Here is a 20,026-nt window from a genome sequence, read left to right as displayed (position 1 = left end):
TTCCAATTTAAAAAAAAATAAAAATACTGTCAACACACAAGTTGCATTTGCAGTTTGGACGTCAGTTCTCCAGTTCAGGTCGGTTCAAAACTTATTTTTTTTTTTCTTATTTTTTTCGGTTGGGAATGAAGAGAAGCTGCAGCCGCAGGGCGGAGTCGTCCCGGATGCCGGCGCCGGGCCCTGACTGTGCTCGTCCCAGTTTACGCTCGGGCACGTGGGTGGGTGGGGGGGGGCTGATATTAAAATGAGTCCACTGAACCCAAGTGGGCTCTCGTGAAGACTGATTCAATCTGCTCAGGAAAGAGACGAGGAGGTAAGCGGCCAAAATATAAAAAAAAATAAAAAAAGATCGGATCGGATCAGATGCCGAGGAAATGAAGGACAGTTTGGGGCGACTGGGTGTGTATTGCACATCACAAGTTGGCCGTATGAGGTCATACAGTGCTGACCTTGTCGTGTCCCCAACTCATGGATCTCTCTGGACAGGCAGGGGGGAGAAGTGGATTTCGGGAAAGCTTTTCAGGAGGAGGGAGGGATCTACTGCATGTGGGAACTGCGTATAAAAGGAGGACCGGAGGTGCGTTCCTGCCGCACGACGGCCCAGCTGAGGGGGGGGGGGGGGGGCTGCCGAATCCTGGACCAGAAGGGGGGGGGGGGAGCGGGGGCTTTTCTTCCTCCTCCGGGTCCCGTTGGGAGCAGCCCAGAGCCCGGGGCTAGCCCGGCCCGATCTGCCCCGAGTAGGTGGTGAGGAGCAGCATGATGGCGAAGCCCGTCAGCAGGCCGGCGTTCTGGATGGCGAACGTCAGGAAGAAGCTGCTTCCGCCGGCCTCCTCCTCCTCCCGACTCACCTCGTTCATCTCCGGGAACTGACGGAGAGGAGGAGAGGAGAGCGGCGAGAGATGTCAGATTGTCCCAAACAGCCCTTTTATATCACGTGGAAGCAGAATTCATCACACAAATAGCGTGTGAAACTCCCATTATTACGATAATTACTACATATCGGTCCCCCCCCTATTACTAGTAATCATAAAGTTAATTCGAGAAAACACACACACACACACACACACACACACACACACACACACACACACACACACACACACACACACACACACACACACACACACACACACACACCATGTCTGCCAGGGCGATGTACAGGAACATTCCCCCGGCGAGAGCGAAGATCCAGTTTGGGGAGAAGCTGTTCCCGGCCAGGATGCCGAAGCCCATCCCCAGGTAGCAGCAGCAGGCGGACAGGAAGTTGAAGAACAAGGCCTGCTGGATGCTCATCCCCGCGTTGAGCAGGATGACAAAGTCTCCTGAGGGGGGGGGGGTTGAGGAACGGAGAGGAAGAAAGAGAGAGAGAGAGAGAGAGAGAGAGAGAGAGAGAGAGAGAGAGAGAGAGAGAGAGAGAGAGAGAGAGGGGTAGAGGGAGCGAGCGAGGGACAGGGGGAGAGAAAGACAGAGGGTGAGAGGGGGATGGAGAGGGAGCGATCAAGAGAGGGGGGATAGGGAGGGAGGGAGGGAGAGAGAGAGAGAGAGAGAGAGAGAGAGAGAGAGAGAGAGAGAGAGAGAGAGAGAAAAGTTTCCAGAAAAGTCAATCTGAAGATAACAGGAGTGATAACACACAGGGTGAGAGGCGGGTGGGGGTGGGGGGCTCACCCAGCTCGTGGGGGAACTCCTCGCACAGGATGGCGATGGAGGTGCTGATGCCCTGGAAGACGGAGGCGGTGAAGGAGGCGCCGATGGCGAGGCCGTCGATGAAGTTGTGGAGGCCGTCGCTGAGCGTGATCATCCAGGCCAGCGTGCCGATGTCAGAGTACGCCGTCCCCTTCAGCCAGTAGCAGCCGCCGCTACCGCCGCCGGACCGCCCACCGCCGCTGGACCGCCCGCCGGCCTCGGGGCCCTGGGAGTCCTGATGCGCGCCGGAGGGATAGACGGGAGCTTGTATGTATTTAATTTCATCTTTTTATTTTTTCCACCTGCATCGTGCTGTCGGCTTCTGCCGCTGCAACACCTGGATTCCCCCCCCCCCCCAGGGGGTTGAATCAAGGCATCACCTAATTTCATCTCATCTGTCAGTGTTTTGTTGCCGTGGTAACAGGTGAGAGGAGCGTGCTGGCGATGACTAGAACGGGGTGGTTTGAAACCTTGTCCCCGGGAAGAGGCGGAGGTGTCCTCCAAATACAATGCACCGCCCAATCAATCAATCGATCAATCAATAAAAACATTAACGTCGCCAAGGGGAGATGTGTCCGTATCAGTGGGCATATCTCACAGCCAGCCCCAGGTAGAACATTACCCTCCCGAATAAAGATTTTCAACCACCGGCCTGCGACCCAGCGTGAGCCCTTGGAATATATATATGGAGTGATCGTCATCTTTAGAGGTTGTCTTAAGGTAGTATACTGTAATTTAAATATATAAGTATTATGTTAAAGGTTATCTGGCTGTTGGGATTATCTGTTATTTCAGAAGGATGCATCAATAAAATTCTTAAATTCAGAATTTAGACAGAGTCAATAAAAAAAAACTTATTCGAGACCCTTGTGTTGACCCCTCAAGAAATGTTCTGGCTCTAAAAGTGGGAGGCGTGATACGACTGCCCTCCTCAGTCCTCACAAAATGACGCCTTGTGCCGCTCTCCAAATCAATCCCAGGTGGTAAACGAGTACGGGACCCGGACCACGCCCTCGCTCCCCCTCCGCCCCTCTACCTGGGGAGCCTGTGCAGCGGTCAGCATCAGCTCCCCGTCCCCGGAGTCGGCCTTGCCCAGGGCCCGGCCCCCGGCCTCCCCGTTGGGCTGGAGCTTCTCCCTCAGACCCTCCTCCATGTCGCCGCTGGCTGGAGGGTAGCGCTCTGGACCGTGGTAGTGGCTGTGCCCATGGCCCTGGAAGAGGGGTAAGGGGAGAGGGAGAGAGAGCGAGAGAGTTGGTTTCCCTGGAATGCCAGTGTAGGCCAAAGAACTTCCAAAATAGGATCAAGCGGTCCAGTCAAAATGCGACGCTAGATTTGCCGACATTTGTTTAAATGGATTCTTTTTGTGTGGATATACTATTGAATTGCTGCGGGAATCAACGATGATGTCACAGCCCTGTCCCATGAAATCACTGATCAGTGGATCCACAATTTTCGTCTATATATTGATGAAAATACAAGACACGTTTGAATGTTTAATTTGTCAACAAAAAAAAAGATATAATACGGTATAAAATGCCGTCCATCGACTGACATTTGTCTGGTTTCAGAGACTGGGAATCAACAGGTGGTAGCGTCATGCTGCTACCACTGGGGGGCGCTGCTGCACCGCAGCTCCTGTTCACTGTGAATGAATGAACTGCGCACGTTGCCTCAGTAAGTTTCCATCCAACTCTGCAACTTGTAGTGAGATGGCTCAGTGTGTGGGAGTGCGGCAGTCTAAAAATAATGTCCTGCTTAACCTTCATGAAACTCAGGGACTTTCAAGTACTCTAAGCGAAAATCAAGGACCTGGCGAGAACCCTGTCTTATTAAAAGAAACAATGGGCGGTAGACCGGTTATTCTTTTTGTTCCATTCACATTTTTGTTATTTGCACAGCTGTGTATTTTGTTAAGCAGGAGAGTAAAACCTGTAATTGTACTCAATTTGAAATAAGTCCTTTATTGTTGTTGAAAACAACTCCAGGAGCATTCTCAGAGGTATGCCTGTTTAATACAGGCTATTTATTTGGTATAATTTCTCCTTTATATGTTGATATATTGTGCAGCTGTATATTTTCAAACAGGGATGTCTTTGCATTTTATTTTGATCAAAGTCTGTTTTAATAAAAGTGCCCGTGGCTTTGACTTACAACTTAACAATAAGCCCACTTCGTAGAAAACACCCAGAAATACAGTATATATATATATCGTGTATATGATTTGAGATATGCGAGATACGATTTTTGGTCCGTGTGGCCCAGCCCTAGGCTGAAGGGCTCCGCTCTCATCCTCAGCCATTAGAGATACAAACCTCTGTTTTAAAAAACAGAGAACGGTAAAAGATAAGACCCAACTGTTCCACTTTGGAAGAAAATGGAGTCATATTCAACAATTGGTGAGGAATGGGGTTTGGAGCTGTCACAATAATGACACCAGCAACCGATAGCAATTATTTGAATAAATTGCGATCTTTATGCAATATCGTCAGATTCCACAAACATATGTTTCCATGTAAATTTAAAGCCAATATTCCAAATGCCACATAAATAGAATGTGAATAAGACAAGTTTCTATCAGTTGGGTTATCATTTTAAAGGGTTACTACAGGCAGAAATATGTGTCACTAGAAACTGAATTTGAATCATTTCTATTTGAATTTGAATTGCTCAACTGGAATAATTGCATGAAAAACTGAATTTGAATCACATCATTTCAAATTGGTATTGTTTAACTTGAATAATTGCATAGAAAAAACTGATTCTGAACAGCATCATTTGAAATTGAATTCACTAGTTTGGAAAAGAATTACAATAAACTTGAAAAGTGAGTGTAATACTACAAAGAATTAATTCAGTTGATCTGAAACTGTATTTGATCCTCGCTGAAAAGTCACTCAGTTCTCACCGTTCAAACTCGATTCCCGTAATTCAATTCCGGTTCTTGAAATCCAGTTTAAGTTCCGTGCATCTCACGCGTCCGGGTCGTTGAGGAAGAGCAGCCGAGTGCAGACTCACAGAACTCCTCTTCACGTGCGGCGACGACTACAGAGCTCCACAGTGAAGGTCGACATTTAACGTCCAATTTCCGGAATTAAATTTGCCATTCATTCACTCCACTGACGTTTCGGAAAATCCCAATATAAAAATGTGTGAAAAAAAAAGTGTCTTATAGATGTATTTACTGTAACTGGATGAAACGAAAAGGCAGAGCACCGCGCGTGACGGGGACAGCTTCTCAGGGCAAGCGGGAGTTCTGTGAATCGGCACTCGACGGCTCTTCCTCAACCACCCGGATGTGTGAGACACACTGAACTGAAACTGAAGTGGGAGAACTGAATGAACTTTTCAGTGAGGACCGAATGCAGCTTTAGGGCAAATTAATTAAATTTCATAATATTAAATTCCGTTTCCAAGTTTACTGGTATTCAGTTCCAAACGAATGAGTTAAATTTCAAATTTCGCTTTTTTTCCAGATTCAGTTATTAAATGCAATTATTCAGGGAAAGCAATTCAAATGTAGATTATTCAAATTCAGTTTCCAGGAACATTTCTTCCCAAAGATTACTTTGAAGGCGTGTGACTTCTGTTAGTCAACACCTGAGGTGTTCCAACACGCAGCGGCTACACCATGAGGATGTGAGGAATGCACCTGATCCTGTGTGCATTATGTAATGAATAATGACAACACATTTACAGAAAGTCAACAAAGCAGCTACAGGGCGTCATGGTCTGTGTGCTGAGCCACGCCCGGCACAACCCGCCCGACCCCCTCACATTAAACGTGGCGTAACGAACTGCAGCCAACATGTCCTGGAGCTGCGTGAAGCTTTGGCCACAATTATCCATGTCCCAATAATAGAAGATTTCATTTTAAAGTGAGATTAATAATTGTAACAATAATAATCGTTGTATTCCATTTCATACACAATGTGCAAGTGTTTTACGTCAATAGACTGTAATCAAATAATAATAATAATAATAATAATAATAATAATAATAATAAAAAAATAAAATAAGCAAAGTGCAATTAATAAAAAAAAATTACATATATTAAACTGAATTTCCTGTTTTGGGACATTGTAGGTTCCCGATCATCTCCCAGCTTTTGAATCTGTATTTCTGAATATATGATATTCAAAATTTCTCCCATAGTGAAATAGTTGTAGTGACAAATAATCTCTTGAACTTGAATAGTAATATTCTTGAACTAACTATTCCAGGCAATTCTCTAATAATTCTCAAATAATTATTTTCATATCATTAATTATCATCAATGATCTACATCACTTCAATGTTTTGGTTTTTTGAAAATCTTTGCTCGCCGCTCACCCCGTCTTTCTGCTTGAGCAGCACTTTGAGGATCTTCTCGGTGAAGAAGAACAGGTAGAAGCCTCCAAACACCACCGTGGACTTGGACACGTAGCAGTCCACCAGGGGGTCGAAGCCGAAGGCCTGGCACACGGGAGAGAGAGCTGTGAGCGGGGAAGCGGATCTGGAGGAGTCTCCGCCCAAACACCACCCGAGGTTGGCGGGGATAAGGTGCGAAAATTCGATACTGTGATGTCCAGGAGCTGGTTTTTAGGTAGTAGAGAGTCTAGTAAATGTTGTTTTATTCCCTCCTTTTGCTCTTATTTTGGAGCCAGCACCACTACAGTTATGAGCTACAATTCACGTTCAGGCGCTATGTGAAACTGAGTGTCACATAGCTCATATCATCGAGCACGGAGGGAGCTTCAAATGGATTATATGGCAACCATTGTGTATTTTAAGCGTATTTAACACATTTCTTTCTAGAAAATATATGAATGGAATATCAATATATGAATTAAAGGCATGGCCCACGCCCCTGTCTGCACATCAAGTGACTCCAACTGTGGACGAGACCCAAAGGTCAAAATCAAGTCCGGAGTCGAGAGTCGGGAGTCTCCTGGCAAACGAGCTGGCTTTCGGCATCCCCTAATTGACACGAGATTCATCCGCGGTTTAAAATCGGCTTTAGGGCCGGCGGTTTGACAGACACGAACATGAATGCCGGCTACGACCCTTCCCATTCGTGGCAAAACCGTTTCCTCCTCAAAACGCAGCGCGTCAGAGCGTCGGCGTGATCGTTGCCGGGGCGCGGTCAACTGCATCAGGGCCGAATCCAGATAGCACTGAGCAAACAAATTCCGGTGTCAAGGGCAAAACGGGTTATGTACGCAAGCATCTGGCTGCAGGGAGACGTCAACATCCCATAACCCAAAGCTCTCGCTCAGAGATAGAGTAGCCGAGCAGATTTCACAGATATGGATATTTATCCCATCTAGACGTGTTATAAGCACAGTGACCAAAACAAATGACGCTGTAGCGTGTTGTTATGGGTTTCGTCGCCGGCTTGGAGCACTGACTTGGCTGAGCTGTCGGTCCTCGCCAGGGTTTCGTATAAATATTTGTATTATATAACGTGTTGTAAAGGGAAGCAGGTCAACTGGCTTTGGTTTTTTGGGCTCGCCTCCGACTTTGTGTGAAAAGGGTTTTTTCCCCCATTCGACTCCGTTTGTTCAGTAACACTGTTAATATGATTTGGATTTTAATGGTTTTCAGCAGCCATTCAAGTAGCAGATAAAAGCTTTTTTTTTTTTCCCCTCTTCTTTCTCTCCTCTCCCCACATCTCTAAACTAATTAGCCTCCACTGACGGGGGCTCCCACACATTTTGTTTTGTTCAATGTCTGGTTTTATGAACAGAGGACCGCTCCACCCGAGTTGATAATCTACGCTGAGTGGAGCGGAAGAATCAAGAAAATCACACACACACACACACACACACACACACACACACACACACACACACACACACACACACGTTTAGTCCGTTCTCAGAGTGCTGGCATGGGCGTCGCACACGACTGAAACTCTACCTCTGGGATGAGCTGGAACAGAGCGTTGGAGTAGAGCGTGCCGATGGCCAGCGCTATGAAGTAGAGCAGCAGCCGCTTGTAAAAGGTTTTCCTCATGAAGGGCACGACGCTCGCTCCCACCAGCGAACACAGAGAGATCAGCGTCACGCACAGGAATCCATAGCCCCACACTGAGCAGCAGAGCACGCAGCGGCAGCGGCAGCGGAGGAGAGGACGGCACGGGAGGGTTGGGAGAACAAAGACGGGAGACAGAGGACGAGAGGAAGAACGGGAAAACCACAGAGGAGACGGACAATGAGCGGAGGAGTTATCGGGGTGGGGTTACTATACAGCTGGTCACCAGGGAAGGAAATAAACAAACAATCAAACTATCAAAAGATGAAGGAAACACGCGCAGGGTCACCTCCTGAAAGAGAAAGGAACATTTATCATTGTGTTCAAATGGGATCCCCCAAGAGATGAGGACGTTCCCCGTGATTTTGCAACAAGACAAGAGAGCAGGTGTCCTCTGGGAAGCGAGTGGCACGACCCAGGGGGGATCACCTTTCAACACAAGTCAAAATAGTCATTTGCCGCCCTGTGAAGCATTGTCCCAAGCCCCATTCATTTCCTTTGAAAGAGAAGGAGATAATTAAGGTGAAATCATGCTGTTGTGGAAACGTGCTCTGGCGCACATGTGCGCGCACACACACACACACACACACACACACACACACACACACACACACACAGACATACACACACACGATTAGTAATACATGGTTGAGAGTGAAAACCAAAGCCTTCCAAGGTGCTTATTAGAACCTGAGTAGAAAATATAAGGGAAATGGGGACAAAGGAGGGGAAGGAGGAATGACATACGGAGGGAGGTAACAAAGGATGGAGGAGGACAGAGGGAGGGGAGGATGGAGCGCTGGCAGAGCAAGTGCTTCTTCCACAGTGCATCGTTATAACGGTGTTGTGATACTGTGCACACGACATGGGAGAGCAGCTTCACCCTGAGTGACAGTGTTTTAAAGGAGATGGGTGGAGGGAGGGAGGGAGGGAGGGATGGCACACCTCTGGCAGGAGCTGGAACACAGCGGTGGAGTACAGCGTCCCGATGGACAGAGCGATGAAGAAGACGAGGCCGTGGCGCATGTAGCGTGACGCCATGAGCGGCACCAGGAAGGCTCCGGTAAGGGAGAAGGCGCTGACCACCGTCACACTGAGGACGGAGAAGCCCCACACTGCGACACATGGGCGGAGAGGGGGAGGAGGGGCGGCGCCATCAATGAGGCGGCGGCACCATTGAGAGACACACACACACACGCAGTCTGAGCACCAGGGTTCCCGTAAAGCTCTGCAGTGACTGTCCGCTTTTTGAACGGCTGCTTCCGGAGGTGAATTCCCCGTTTGTTCACTCGCTGAGCTTTCTGAAAATCCTTCTGTGAAGAGTTTTACACCTGGAACCGAGCCAACCAACCACCAGATGAATCGTGACCATAAAACATTTGATTCAGAGCAAACATCAGTTGGAAAAGGGGAGAAAAAGGCACATAATACATCATTATCTTTAGAGTGAGGGAACTACTCATCCCATAAACCGTTGGAAACGACACCTTTCCAATGACTTCCAACCTAACGAACGAGTTCAGCGCTTCTTCTTGAATTTTGTTGGAACCTTTGTCATTATTAGAGGTCCGGCCCGCAGAAAAAGGAAAAATGATTGCTTCTTGCTTATATTATGTTTACTAAAGGCATAACAAAACAAATATTCTCACAAATGCACACGAAAGTGTAATGAAAGTTGTATTTTCAAAAATGGACTTTCTGGTCAACTACGGATTTGTTTGACTTGTTGTCACCGCAAAATGACTATCTAAAATTATAAAACAAAGTTCCTGAAGAAAGCACTGTAAACTATTTGACTTTAGATGCGATTCCACCAGAGTGCCAACGCTGAGACATCATACATCAGCCTCTGAGCGGAGAGTTGCGTGAGCACCAGCACCACAGTGAGCTACACCAACGACCAACTGTGACTTGCAGACGGCCGCTCTTTCTAACTTGTGCTGCATTTCAGGGGATGGTAGCTCAGGAGGTAGAGCTGGTGGTCTAGTAATCTAAAGGTTGCTGGTTGGATCCCAGGCTCCTCCTGCTAGCATGCTGTAGTGTCCTTGAGCAAGACACTTAACCCCTAATTGCTCCTGATGGCTGCGTCCGTCGCTGTTTGAACAATTGTAAGTCGCTTTGGATAAAAGCGTCTGATCAATGACTAAATGTAAATGTAAATGTAATTTCGCAGAACCGCAAAAAATTGTCATATGTGCCTAAAACGACTAAACTGGACCCTGTGTACTACTGCCTGCAGCTATATTTATTTATTGGGTTGTGTAGTGTGTATACAGTATATAGTGTTTGATATTGTGTATTTAGTGTTTATATTGCGTGCAGCGTTAGCTAGCCAACCAGCCAGCCTGCAAAACTCACCACAACTCTGTAAGTCTTGTCTTTCCTACTGGCTCTGACAGAACACCACCACCCTCCAGCCCAGGGCGCATGGCCTGACGGGCAGTGATTTCCACCCTGTCGGACACGCTTGTCCTCGTCTCTCAAAAAGCCCATCAGTCAGAAAGGGAAACCGTGACCGCTCCGCGGCAAACGTAACGTAAATGATCGTCGAGTTCGGTGGTAAGCAGTGACTCACTTGCCGACAGTGACGTTCCCGGGTGCTGTAAATATTTCCATGGTAAAGGCAAGCTCCACCCATCAGGATCCTGTTACACAGGATCATGGGTTGTGTGGCACTTCTCCATGACATCGCAAATAAAACATGTTTTTCTTCAAACAAGGTTGATGTCATACGGACTTGTGGCTCCTACAGGAGCGAGTGCGCACACACACACATTTGAAAGTCTCTCCAGAGTGACTTTAACCTCACAATTGGCCTAGATCTAGATCAGTGGCAGGACACACACACACACACACACACACACACACACACACACACACACACACACACACACACACACACACACACACACACACACACACACACACACACACACACACACACACACACACACACACACGTTTCACCGTCTTGTAGCTTGTGGTGAGTCTACGTTGGATGGTTACCGCATTATGGCAAAATAATCAAAATCCTTGAGAATAGAATTCGGAATAGGAATGGAGTTTTCAATTCCGCAAACTGCCGGGATCAGTCCGGCCACAATTTCTTCATCAATAAATGATCAGAGCCGACGGCAATTATTTTATAAAGTGGTTAGATTCCACCAGGCTACCTTTCCATCCAAATTTAAAGGAAATTTTAAGCGGCAATGTTAATTGAAATGTAAAATTGGTGAGTTTTCATCATTTGAGACAAAGGAACTGTCTAGTCAAACGTTAATGTTCCAATGTTCAATGTGAATAAATGTTTCTTCTATGATGGAGGCAGGAAAGTAAAAAATGATGCAATGTTATTGCTTTTGTTGGTACGATAATTCGTCATCAACTGGAGTTTCATGATGGTGTCAGCACCAGGCGGGATCATAAAAATGAAGGTAAACGGTTATTTGCCTCCATACAATTGATGGAAACTCACCTAACTAACATCCCATTTGTTGCAAAGTTTCTGACATTGGCTTAAAATTCCCCTGAAATTCACATGGAAACACAATATCATTATTTTACAAAATGACCCGCGGTTCAAAAGTCAATAACATTCCCCAGCCCTTCTTTATCTCTTATTTAAGTAACCCGTGGGAACCCTGGTGAACACACATTTAAAAAACAAAAGATTGGAAAACAAAGAAACGACAACAAACAGGAGTTAGTGAGTGAGAGATGAACTCGACAGGCCTGGGGAGACAGCAGCGTTCGTATCTGTTGAACAAATGCAGAAGGCGTGAGTCGTCAGCACCTGAGGAGGAGAAGCCTTCACAGAGCAGCTTCGGATCTGCGGTGAGACGCATTTTCCTTTTGAGCAGAAAAGACAAAAAAGAAAAAGAAAAAAAAGGAAAAAAAAACAAAAAAACCCTGTAAAGTGTAAAGTGGGTTAGCGGTGAGGACAGAAACAGCTCTGCCGTTACAGGAAAATGAACCGAGGCCGAGATCCGAAGCTGCCTTTCAATACCAGCAGGAGCATCACAGCACAGAGTGGGACAACAAGTCACTGGATATGACTTCAAACCTTGAAGCATTGATCCTTAAAAATAAAATAAAATAAAAATATGAATATTTTGTTGTATTACTCATTCTAAAATGCATCATCATTAGCAAACTTGACAAGGGGAAGAGATGCAAGTGGGCAGGGAGTTCCCATGGCTGCAGAATGTTGTCAGTAACCACTCACTATTTGTTCTCATGAATTAATTACAATTCAACTCAACAAGCAATGAATAAAAATGAATTTCAAGTCGCCAGCGGTTAGAGGATTTATTTTTCGGCTTCAACACCAGCACTGTGCGGACGGAACCTTTAAACCAGCTTTAACAGCTTCATCTGGTCCTGGGAGGAGCTCGTCCTGTCAGTCACATCTGACAAACCATGTGATCCAAGTCCCACTCCACTCCACAGGCAGCGCCGGCACTAGGAGGAAGGGCGGAGTGGTGTTCTCTACTTTATTGACAATGAACATCTTGGTAAAGTGATGATCGTGCCAGGCAGTCATTCTGTTGGAGCGATGAGCTCAGAAACAGGACATCCTTCCCCCCCCCCCCTTTGAGCTCAGACACTTTGCCAAGTAAAGCAAAAGGCAGAGCGTTTTATTCGCCATGGGATTGTTTTTCCTGGGGCCGAGGACGAACGGCCCATGATCCGTGTTGCGTCTGGCTGAGGGTTCACTTGATAAGACGGCTTCAAACCTCCACTTTAGTCCTTTCACGCGCTGTATACGATAAAGGAGGGGCACCAAAAGTCTTGTAAGGTACTTTTCTCTGAACCGCACGCATTATGTTCATCACGGGGTAAGACGCCTTGGACGGTGCTTCGCGCCGAGCAAAGGTTGCAAAACGTGCTCCCCCGGTGGCACAACGTGACACGGGTGCATCCATTTCTCAAAATGTCCACCTCTTTATTGGTGCCCTCGAGCGGTTCCGCTCGAGGTGAAAGGCAGGGACTCTTTGTTCCATGTCACCGCTACAAAGCCATCTGACTGGAGGCAGATGGCAAAATGGCTTCAAGGACTCCCAAGGACGCCCGGCTGGGTTTTGTGCAGTCAGCACCGTGTGGAGTTACAGCGGGACGTGGGCCGGTTGGAAGGAAAGGAGCGGAAGCGGCTTCCTTTATGGATCGTTTCTATCAGAGAGGGTTCTATTTACTGGAAGTGGTATGCTGACTGTGACGCCTCAGGAAATTAAATCTGGCCCTCCGGCCGACACCAGAGAGCTGACTATTGCCCTGACTGCCAAGATAATATCATCGAACGATGGGTTTTAATACATGGGGATGCACATTTAGGGATGAAATATAATAAGAGGTTCCGTAGTTCCCGCTGAACGCAACGTTTCCTTTGAAATTCAAGCCGTAAAAATAGGTTGAGACACTTTGGGAAACGCTGCTCTCATTTCACACGGATGCTGCAACAAAGAGAATAATCTGCAGCACAAGCAGGAAAGAAAAGTTTGTGAACACACAAACATGGTTCGTTGATGACAAGCTGCAAAAATGTTAAATGAATTTTAAAAGGAACAGTATATTGCAGTGTAGTTTCAAAGCTTTAACGCACTATTCCAATGACAAAAGACAATAAAAAAGATGAGTAAATTGTCACCATAGGGCTGGGTAAACAAAAAAAAGGATAAATTTTGTTTTGTCTCGATTAATTATTCTTGCAATCATTTTCCACTTAATTTAAATACCACGAGAGTCACAAATGAATGGAAATATTCCATTTCTGTATTTGACTCCATTCTGCCAAACATTTTAGCAATGTAAGTCAGATGTTAAACTGAAAAGCAGGCAGCAATTCTCATTACGTATAAAATGTCAACATATGTGTTAGAGTGGTATCTTGAGATCCCGCCCGATGTCACCACATCGTGAGCTAAAACATCATCCACACCAAGGAGTAACTTCACACAGAAGGACAGACCGACTGCGGACCAACCTTCTGAGTTTGAGGGTCCGGGGGCGGAGTCACCGCTAGGCTCCTCCCTCTTCTCCGCCCCGCAGGCTCCGGCGTCCAGCTGCTGCAGCATGGTGGGGCAGAGCTCCTGCAGCCCGCGCACGTCCAGCTGTGACTGCTCGCTGATGCTGTAGACGGCCAGCGTGTCGGCGGGCAGGCACTGGGAGCGCAACACACACAGACCCTGCGGTTAATACTCTTAATGTGTCAATTCCACGGTTTCAATTCCCCAATCGATTTGGCGAATTTTAATTTTAATACTCTGTGTATAAGTTATGCAATCATTTTCTGCTTGAAATGTTTTATTAAAAATGTAAAATAAATAACATTGTGTTAAGAATATTTCAGTTATTTATTTGATAAAAAGTGGCATACAAAACTTCATAGTTGAGTGATGTTTACCTTGTTTACAGAAAAATAACAAAGAGAACTGAAATATTTTATTCCTTGAGTCAACTGAATTTGATCAGTGAAATATATATATATTTTTTTATGTATAAAATGTCAACATATGGATACAGAATTGTATTGCAACCCTTCTGTATTGAAATTCAAGAAAATCTTGAGATCCTGGCAAATAACCAGCTCTACTGCACTGTAACGTGATGGGATTGTGAAACACACACACACACACACACACACACACACACACACACACACACACACACACACACACACACACACACACACACACACACACACACACACACACACAGTTTCCCTGACGCCGATGATCTGAGACTCGTCACCGTGGGAAGCGACCGACCTTCTGGAACAGTCTAACAGTCTACGGCGCTTGTTGCAGATACGTCTGTTGTACATTTAAAATAAACTCTTTAAAGTTGAGTGTTCAACATTAGAATCCAATTAGAATTCAACTATAAACTTGACAAACTATACTTTACCTTAAAGGTCTGTGTTACACATTGAGACTCAACTGAGTTGAATTGAACGGAATTGACAAAAATAGGAGGTTTTCATCAGACAGCAAAAAAGCCAACCTACGGTTGTATTAAGAAGCGCTAGTTTGATTAAAAAAAAAAAAAAAAAACTACCAAAAAAACCCACATTCCTTCTCTGTCCGATCACACATTCTCAGACACCTGGAGCCAAGTAGAAAGGCTTAAACTCCAACCAAAAGTTTTTTTTTTTTTTTTAACAACTTCTCTTGGTCTAGTCCATGACCTCGCCACTATTGTCAATTGGACATGGCAGTAAGTCTGGGAAATATGCTGAACATTTCGGCAGCACAGAATTGCATAAAAAGGAGGATTTGTCACAGCTAATACGTTTGCCCGCTCTGTTTTCATCTCTCCAACGGACAAGAGCCAGTTCTGCTTTGCTATATCGTTCGATGCCACAATTTTGGGTGTCAAAAGTTCACCAAGGTCGAACTCTACAAGAAACTTTGCAACGACTTTAATTCGCAACTGAAAGAAAATGTAGTGATGGCTACGATTGGTGAACAGCATCAGGAGGAGTTCTAGAAGGAAGAATAAAAGTAGAGTTTGATCTGAGATTTTGCAGAGCGGCATTCGTTTCACGGTGGTGCTGCCTTGTATGGTCAATATTGTTGCCTGTAAAACAGCAATGCATGAATTGTGAATTGTCTGAAGCGTCGCAGAGCATCTCATGTACAGGGGAACCCACCTGTACATTTACTCTGCAGCGTCACATTTGTTACGACACATTTCTTATCACGGCACGTTTTTACGACGCGGAGCATTACATTTTGTATCAGTCGTTTGAGGTTGAACGCCCGGAGCACAAAAGAATGACACTTCCACAACAGGCCCACGTGCAACGCCAACCCACACAGCGGGCTCTCACCTTGGAGTCGTTGGCCTGGAGCGTTGTCGCCGGAGGTCTGTCGGTCGCGGAGGTGACGCCGTTGCTGACGGCATCTCCCTGGCCCTGGCTGAGACGGGCCAACAGGGAGCGCAGCTGTGGAACGGTGATGGTGGCGTTATCCCCGTAGCGAGCCAGCAGATCCTGGAGCACCAGAGCGGGGGACCGGGTCTGGCTATCCCTCTGGGCCGTCACCCGGTGCAGGGGGCACAGCAGCACGGCAAGAGCCAGGGAGAGCATCAGCGGTGTCCTGAGGAGGGTCGTTTGGGGGGAGGCGGTACAGCCATGACGAGACTGATGGAGCATGGCACCTTCGCAGGCTGGGGAGCCTGGCTCTGAGAGGGTGAGGGAGATAGGGGAAAGGGTGGAGAGGGCATGGATGACAAAAAATATCACTTAATTTATCATAAACCTGACAACTTTCGTGTGGGCCTTTTTATAGGTCTGTTTAAAGTATGAAAAGTTGGCAGCAATTGTCATTACATATTAAATGTCAATGTATTAATATAGATTCTTGAGCATCGTATACATATCGCATTTAATTGAAATTGAATCGACCATTTAATCAAATGGCAGCCCCTAGTATCAAAATGTAATGACATTGTGAGATTCTGCCCAATAACCAGCGCTCATAAGCCTCAAATCGTCCAAGGCCTAGCGACCCCACTGCGGCGTCTGGTGACCACCTGAGGGGGTCTGCAACCCACGTTGGGAATCACTGGTATAGACACCAAACAGTGGCCATTGAGACCTAAATACATTCAGGGAGCACAAAGGTCCACTGTGACAAACCTGAGACACAATGCACACTGGAAACCCCACACACACATAATTGCGCACATTACATTAACACAGGAAATCGTGGCTGCCTTTGAAACACATCTGGTGCTGTGACATATAAAAACACTCCCTCATTCATAGCCACACAGACACTTGCAGGCGTATGCGAACCCCCGCACACCAGTGACAACATTCTGAGATCCTGTACTCCAAGCCTCCTGCAAACAGAGCCCCACTTCATCATCAGACAGCCCTCCACATCTCCATAAATGCAGAGTAAGTTCACTAAGGCTGGACAAGCCGCCCCATTCATCTAAGTCACCCCTCCACAGAGACATTCCAGGGAGGAAGACTCACCTTTTCCTCCTGAAGCCAACGTCAAAGCTCTCGCCTGAAGCCGAGTTTAGCTGCCCCGGAGCCGCCGGTGACGTCCGCAGGTTGCCGAGAGCAGGGGCCGACACAGGGCCGAGCAACGGGGTGGGGAGTGGAGGGAGCGGCAGGGTCCTCGGGGATCCAGCCAGCTGTGGAGGAGGAAAGGGCAGATAGGCCGCCGTTACAAATCAGCGGTGGAGAAGAAAAGGAGCAAGGACGGAGAACATAGTGTCATGAATCGACGTCACATATTGATATACGTCAAATAATGGACAAAATGATATACTGGAGATTAAATGATATATTTTTAATCAAGAAATTTATGAAAACTGTGGATTCCCTCCACTTCTCTATAGAGTAGAGGGGGGTAGATTAGATTTGAGGATTACCTCATCAGCTCCATTGTTAAACAATGAATCAATTATAAAAATAATCAATTTGTCAAAAATCTTTCGTAAAAACGTCAACGTTTAAAAGAGCCCAGACGCCCCCATGTGTCTGGGCTGGAAACAAGGGAGGCAAAAAAAAGGTTAAGATTAATTAAGATTTCCTTATTGTTATTTCTCAGCACTCACAACAACATCTGTCCTCTGCATTTGACCCATCCTCTACCTAGAAGTAGTGGCGGGACCAACTCTAGCTCTTTTTGCCAGTGCCTTGGTCAGAGGTGCCGACAGGCGTATTAAACCCCGAAAATAAATGTCTTTTCGCATGTATGTTAAGGGTTAAAAGAAGCAGTGGAGGGGAAAAATAAGCCGCGTAAACAGTTAAACTGACAGACATAAAGAATAAAACTACGGCCTTTGCCCCAGTGAGAGTCTAAGCCAGCGCTCCCTCAGCGCCAGGTCGTGCACTTTGCCAAACCACACATGGTGCAGCGTAGTGAGGATTGCTTGTGCCTTACTGTACCACTATATACAGGAGGACCTGCAAACTAGCTAGCAGAGGAATTCAACCGTGCTAGGCTGCAGGCTACTAACAGAGATATGATAAGTCTTAGGCAGCCTTGTGGTAACACACACACAGAGGCTCTCAATGGAGAGGTTGACAATTCATATCTTCAGACCAGGTGAGGGATGTTCAAACAGATTTGTGGTCTTTTCACTGCTGATAGTGTGGGCATCTCTCCCCTTGTCTGGAGAGTTGGATAAGTTGACAATTTGTATCTCGAGACTGATACCATTTTTACACCAAAATGGGGGGGGGGGGCAATCTGTAGGTATAAGTCACACCTGGTGAAACATGCACTTTATGTCACCAGCCACTGCCACTGGCTGTTGCCTGAAGCAGCGTATCACTCCCAGCAGGGAAGGTCCAAGATTTGGATCAGCCAGTAAGTTGGCATTCAAGTTCTGCCCATGATGCTGGCAAGAGCAGTTGAATACAAGCCGGTGCTTACCACTATGTTGACTGATGACATGGTGTGGTACAAACCAGGACTCTTGAGAATCATTCTCAGATTCAGGATCTACTTTGATGACATAGCCAGCATCCGAGAGAGCCTTCCATCTCTTCTTTATAGATGCTGGTCATGCACAGATCACATAGAGAGTCTTTGTTTCAAATTCAAGAGTAGAGACAGAACAGATTGTTTTGAAGCACAAAGAGAAGGAAATCTAGGATGGATTTGACCTGGTCACTTCCTTTTCATCTCGATGGAGGAAGGATTCTACTTCCCACAATTTCACAACTTCCCTCGTCAGCTCATTTGCATTAAAGAAGGAAGGGGTAGAAGAGAAAAGGCTTGTTGCCTCCTGGCAAAATGTGAAGCCAGTCCAGTGGGTCCCTGGATGGTCAATCCCAGAGCGGTGAGGACAGCTACAGGGGTCTTGTCGGGCCAATACAGATTGGCTGTATGGGCACAATCAATTGAGGATAATCAGAGCCAATGAGGACCAGGTGCTGGACCTTGTGGAGCTGAGGCATTAGTAAACCTTGTAGAAGGGGGTAACAATGTTGCAACACTTCCACGGGACAAAAAGATGGTCGATAGTTTGATGAACTCTCGCTGGAGGTGGTCACTGTTATAGGGGACATTCTTCAAAATCGAAACTCAATTGAAATGAGCGTTCGATTTCGAACTTTGAAATCACAAGCCCTTTCGCTGTATCTTTGTGGGTAGTATTAGCCGCTGCGCCGCATCTCTCAGGACTAGACATTAATGCTTGCCCGCTTGACCAGGGCAAGTAAACTCTGTGTTGGGCAAATGGAATGCCTGATCCAGTTGTCAGATCGGGCAAGTGAAACCGTACTGTCACTGAAGCAGAGCTTTCCCAGCTGAGCTGGAAAAGCTGGATGAGTGAGCCAGATGATAAGGCTCACTAAAAAGTGCCGACACTCAAGCATTTCTTTGAACTATGAAATTGTATGAAATATTTTGTTTATTTATTCCACTACAAAAAAACATTTATAATTATGTAATGACTGGACACAGTTATTTATTGAGAAAGTATTTTTCTACACAAATCAAGAGGCACTAGTCTAACAATGACAGCCATCAGTGCTGAAAAAAATACATATATTTAAATCAAAAATCAAATCGAAACCTTAAAATCGTAAGTCAAATCGAATCTTGGATTTTGAGAATCGTGACACCCCTAGTCTGTATATACATACATACATCAGTAAAACACTGGAATTATTCATAAATGGAACCAAACAACACGTGGCATTACCAAACTGATAAACATCAAAGAATAACTCACTTTAGATTCACAAGCATAAGCTGCTTGTGATGCTTGTGAAGTGCGTCTAAAGTCAATTATTCTCACTTGGTGAGGTCTAGTTGGTGGCAGAGCAAACTGAGCAATGGTTTTTCCTCCTAGATATCAGAGCACCGATTCAGGGCAGATTGAGCTCACCTGTGTCTAGTTGAACTCAGGCAGCACAGATCTCACATGTACACATGAAACACATGTACAAACTAGGGATGTTAAAATGTGACGACTAAACGACACTGTCTCCATGTCACAGTAAAATCAATTAATTATTTTTTTTGTGATGGCCTATTTAAAACAATCTCATGAATCAGTATGAAAGCTTGCGCCCCCTGGGGCTCGGGCGCACCACCACTTCCACCCGATCCGTCGGGCATATATTCACTCATTTACTCAAGCCCGGCGCTCCGGTCGCTGTACTGTACCGCATACTGTGTCACTGTTCTGGGTTGTTCGGTGTTACCGTATTGCCGTGCCGTACTGTTGTATACTGAGCTATATATCTCACAAACACTCCCTCACTTTATTCACATGCCACTTAAATGCACATATCTGTATATACATGAATAGCCTATCCCATATACATAAGTCTATCCCATATACATAAGCCTATTCC

General features: G+C 46.1%; 1 protein-coding gene across 1 annotated transcript; it reads right to left on the bottom strand.

Moving 5' to 3' along the window:
- Positions 1–713: 713 nt before the first annotated feature.
- Positions 714–16,720, bottom strand: slc39a14 (solute carrier family 39 member 14; the record flags this gene model as incomplete). Its single annotated transcript, XM_080003498.1, has 9 exons — positions 16,679–16,720; positions 15,524–15,876; positions 13,676–13,853; positions 7,582–7,751; positions 6,013–6,135; positions 2,720–2,893; positions 1,666–1,918; positions 1,138–1,322; positions 714–866 (listed from the first exon to the last, which is right to left on the bottom strand). The coding sequence occupies exons 2-9, from the start codon at positions 15,845–15,847 to the stop codon at positions 714–716; spliced, it is 1,560 nt and encodes a 519-aa protein (XP_079859624.1). The 5' UTR covers positions 15,848–15,876; positions 16,679–16,720.
- Positions 16,721–20,026: the final 3,306 nt, after the last annotated feature.

This window comes from Zeus faber (genome assembly GCF_960531495.2).
Source record: "Zeus faber genome assembly, chromosome: 7".
Taxonomy (NCBI): domain Eukaryota; kingdom Metazoa; phylum Chordata; class Actinopteri; order Zeiformes; family Zeidae; genus Zeus; species Zeus faber.
Note: the sequence above shows the minus strand (reverse complement) of the source record. Positions and strands in the feature narration are given on the sequence as shown.